Source organism: Aplysia californica, unplaced genomic scaffold, assembly GCF_000002075.1.
Source record: "Aplysia californica isolate F4 #8 unplaced genomic scaffold, AplCal3.0 scaffold00436, whole genome shotgun sequence".
Lineage (NCBI taxonomy): Eukaryota > Metazoa > Mollusca > Gastropoda > Aplysiida > Aplysiidae > Aplysia > Aplysia californica.
Window position 1 is genome coordinate 619,558 of NW_004797706.1, and position 4,033 is coordinate 623,590.

General features: G+C 42.8%; 1 protein-coding gene across 1 annotated transcript in view; it reads right to left on the reverse strand.

Moving 5' to 3' along the window:
• Positions 1 to 4,033, reverse strand: part of LOC101848905 (pre-B-cell leukemia transcription factor 1) — a gene marked incomplete in the record, with an annotated part of 28,665 nt that overhangs the window by 11,707 nt on the left and 12,925 nt on the right. Inside the window, 1 exon segment of the mRNA XM_035971438.1 lies at positions 1,712 to 1,847. Within this exon segment, the coding sequence (XP_035827331.1) occupies positions 1,712 to 1,847 (136 nt within the window).

The following is a 4,033-nucleotide window of genomic DNA, read 5'->3' on the forward strand; positions in this document are numbered from 1 at the left end:
AAAAGCTAATCCATTATCTCTCAGGATAAGTAGGATCACATCAACTCTGACGCATCCACCAAAACAGCACGATGGACAGAAGGACGAAGAAGAAAATTAGTGGTGATGGAACGAGTCAGCGAGTCGGGTTAGTGTGGCATGTGAGCAGAGCCAGGCTCAGCCATCTCCACTCACAACAGAAGAGTGACAAACGTTGCACAAAATGGGGATGAAGACCAGACACAGCAAGCAGCCCAACTACCCATGGAATATAAAACGAAAAAAAAACCCAAACTTCTTCCAACCTACTCTAAGGAACCAAAAAAAAGGTGGGGTTTTTTTTTTAATAGAGTAAATAATAATATAAGTATTTGTATTGCGCCCATCCTCGTTCAACAGCAAGATCTGTGCGCTTTACAATCTATACTATTACCCCAGCAGACCTGAGAGCATTCTGAAACAACCTCAACTTCCTGGGAAGCATACAGTGCAAGCAGCCAGTTATAGGCTCTAGAACACTAACATACTGACCAACAAAAACTATTGTAACACAGACAACTTCCATCACCCTGTCCAGTCTCTTCACTAACGCTCTACCCTTTCTTTAATTTAAAAAAATCAGCTCCTTCTTCGCATTTATCACTACACTGTCCAGGGAATCTAAACGGTCTCAGAACACAGGACAATATTCTTTCCTACACGAATAGAAAACCCCCAGTAAATGCAAAATCTGGACTTTTTTCCTCAAAGGTAAAATAAACAAGTGGATAAACCCCGATCAAATTGGTATCTGGACTTTTTCCATGCAGGGCTGAAAAATGAGATGAATTAAGGCACTTCTATTTTTTTATCGTTACGGATAGGCCGAAAGAATTCACCCAAAAATCGTTCGCCTCAACAGGACAAGAACCCTACAGTGCTAAACCACATTTTCAAAAAATCCTACATGGACCTGACAATAGTGACAAGAGTGAGCAGCAAAAGGAATCAAGCGATGAATGAGAGAGAGAACAGAAGCCTGACAGGTGGATGGATGGATGGGGGTGAGTGACAACAAAAGAGTGACAGAAGGTGGCGGAGCGGAGGAGCAAGAAGACTGACCTGGGAGACGTTGATGCCACACTTGCGCGCCAATTCTTCCTTGGCTTCTTCGCTAGGATAGGGGTTAGAGAGATGCGAGTAAAAGTACTCGTTCAAGATCTCAGACGCCTGTTTGCTGAAATTCCTCCGCTTGCGTCTGGCCAGCACCAACGGAAAGAAGAGAAAAAAGGAGAACAAAAATTCGCAGGCTGTTCAGCCAGACACAAAGGGAGGGGGAGGCAAACGGATCACTCAGGGCGTACGCTGGGTGGAGACGGCCACAAAAGCTCAACAAATCCTCAACTCACCTCGTTGTTTTGTCGATATATCTCTCGCTTTCCATCAGGGTACCGGATGCCTCACTTGCAGACACACAGGCAAACAATACACAAACAAACACATACACAAAACGTTGGCAGTTCAAAAACATGCAGCAGACCTTGCGAGAAGAGAGCAAGAATTTGTGCAGGGACGAAAACAGGACTCTTACACAACAAAAAGCGACTGACAAAGGAAAAAACTCCCCCAGGTTAATTAAACATTAAGGCCAGCGTGACGAGAGAGCGCAACTGGCTGGTGATGGACAAGGGTGTGCGTGGTGGTCCAGGGGGCGGGGCAAAGAGAGGAGGGGAGGAGGGGGGGCGGGACTAACCTGCGACACGGAGATCCCACATTTCCGGGCTAGCTCCTCCTTCACTTCCTCACTAGGATATGGGTTACTCAGGTGGGAGTAAAAATACTCGGTGAGAATCTCCGTTGCACTCTTGGTGAAATTCCGCCTTTTTCGTCTAACCAAAAGAAAATATCAGAAAAGGGGTGTTGCCAAAGGTTCTTGTCAACTTTTCAAAAAGTCATTATCTCTCAACTTGACAAAAACGTGTACACTACACATAACTTTTCCACTTTCCTCAATAGATTTACAGAAGAAGAGAAAAAAAAGTTTTTAAAAATCAAACAACCAAAAATAAACCTACTGGGACAGAAAACAGTGAGCTACTACAAGACTTTATAGAAAAGATCCAGGCCCAAAACTGACCACTGAAGTACAGAGTCAAATCTCTCAAACAGGACCATGAAATTGACTAGGGGTACCTTGTAACAGTAGAAGTAAATGACGCATTTTTTTGTACTCCTGGATCGTAGAAGTAAAGTACAACTTCCAGATCATTGCGAAACATAGACAGAGACATAAAGACACGCCTACATCAATTTTACATGGGAATAAAAATTTCACATAAGAAACAGAAGAACGCAATGAGAGCTATTTGATATTTCTCATTATCTACAACATAAGGAGGAAAGTGGCATCCTTATAAAATGACCCCCCCCCACTACAAACCCTAAAACAATTTCGTCCCAAGCCCAAAGAGCAAACGGTTCGAGTACTCAACTCAAAAAGTGAATTGCACTCATGGCCTTGAACCCATAAAAAACCTTGACATTCCCTGTTTTACCTTTTCCTTCCTTCGTACAGTTCAACACTAACTCACTACTACGCCGGTCGGCGGTGACCTTTCAACTTACCTGGGTCACTAACTGATGACCCCCAGCAGAGACACAGGCAGCCTTCCAGGGCCTCGAACAGTTCATGCAAGTTAACCGCTACAACTGCAGCAGCACTACAACTTATGTCAAGCCATCGTTCAACACTTTGCCAACACAACACACAAAGCAAGCACAGAGCAAAAATCTTCAAAGCCACATTTTTCTTCAGGGGGAGGGGAGAGGTTTCTTTTCTGTTTCTCCCTTCCATCCTATAATACAAACTGTTAGTTCATTTCTTTCTTCAGCAAACCCAGACAAGACAGGACTGAGAACTCTGTGGGGCTAGCCAGAGCCAAAACACTTTGCAGTCACACACAAGCCAGCAGTGCAAAGTATCCCCATCTGATCACACAGCCAGGCAACGAGTGACAGCAACGGACTTCTCGGGCCAGGTGATCGGAACGGATAATTCTCACCGTTGCATTATTGCGCCAAGTGACCGCAAAGTGTTATGGCTGAGCCACTCGTCATCTGACACCACAGGGTCATCACAGGAAATACACAGACATAACGTCGCCATCAATCAACAGTGTAGTAGGCTAAAATATTTTTAAAAAATGAAAATCAAACTGTTGTTGTTGTTAATCCAGAAAAAGAAAATAAAGTAGGCAGTACAATTTGATGAGCAGCAGTGATTGGTTCTGAACTCATTCCTCTTCTTACAATAGTAAAGGATTTAGATTAGACCAATCAAACATTTTGTATTATGACGATCATAATTTCCCGCCCGAAATAAGTCACGTTTTTTTGCTCCTCCTGAAAATGAGGAACGACGGTGACAAACATTTCAAGGATGAATGACGGCGACATAGTTATCTTCAATGGTCACAATGTGAGTAATCACAAAGAACTTGGTCACAAAACCACAAAAAAACTGGACACTTTTTAAAAGCACTTTTGGATATTTTCTCGGCCAAGCAAGTTCACCTTTAAAAAGCTAATCCATATTAAATCATCCCTTATGCAAAAAATACTGTAATGTTACCACAAAGAATTTTATGGAGACATAAAAAGGTGGCCACTGAAGATTGTTCACCGTTCTTTGAGCAAGGTGCTGCCACATTTTCACCATCTGCACCACAAACAACAAGACTCCTAACAAAGTTACGCTTTGTGCCAGATTCTTCACAAACTGACAAAGCTTTTCTCTGTCCTTGCTGACCGTCTTCACAAAACATTGTCCCACACAGTAGTTCACACCAAGCACTGCTTTCTCAATTACATTGTTTTTCCCAGAAAGAAAATATAAAAGTCTGAGTGATGAAACTTCAAAGAGGTGAGAGATTTTTTTTAAAATCCCAAAACCCCCCCAAAAAACAAAAACCACCAAATAAACCGACCACCAAAAAACAAAACCAACCAAAAAACACCGACCACCTGACGCAAATAAAAACACTGGCATAACCAAAAAAGGGGACTTAAACAACCC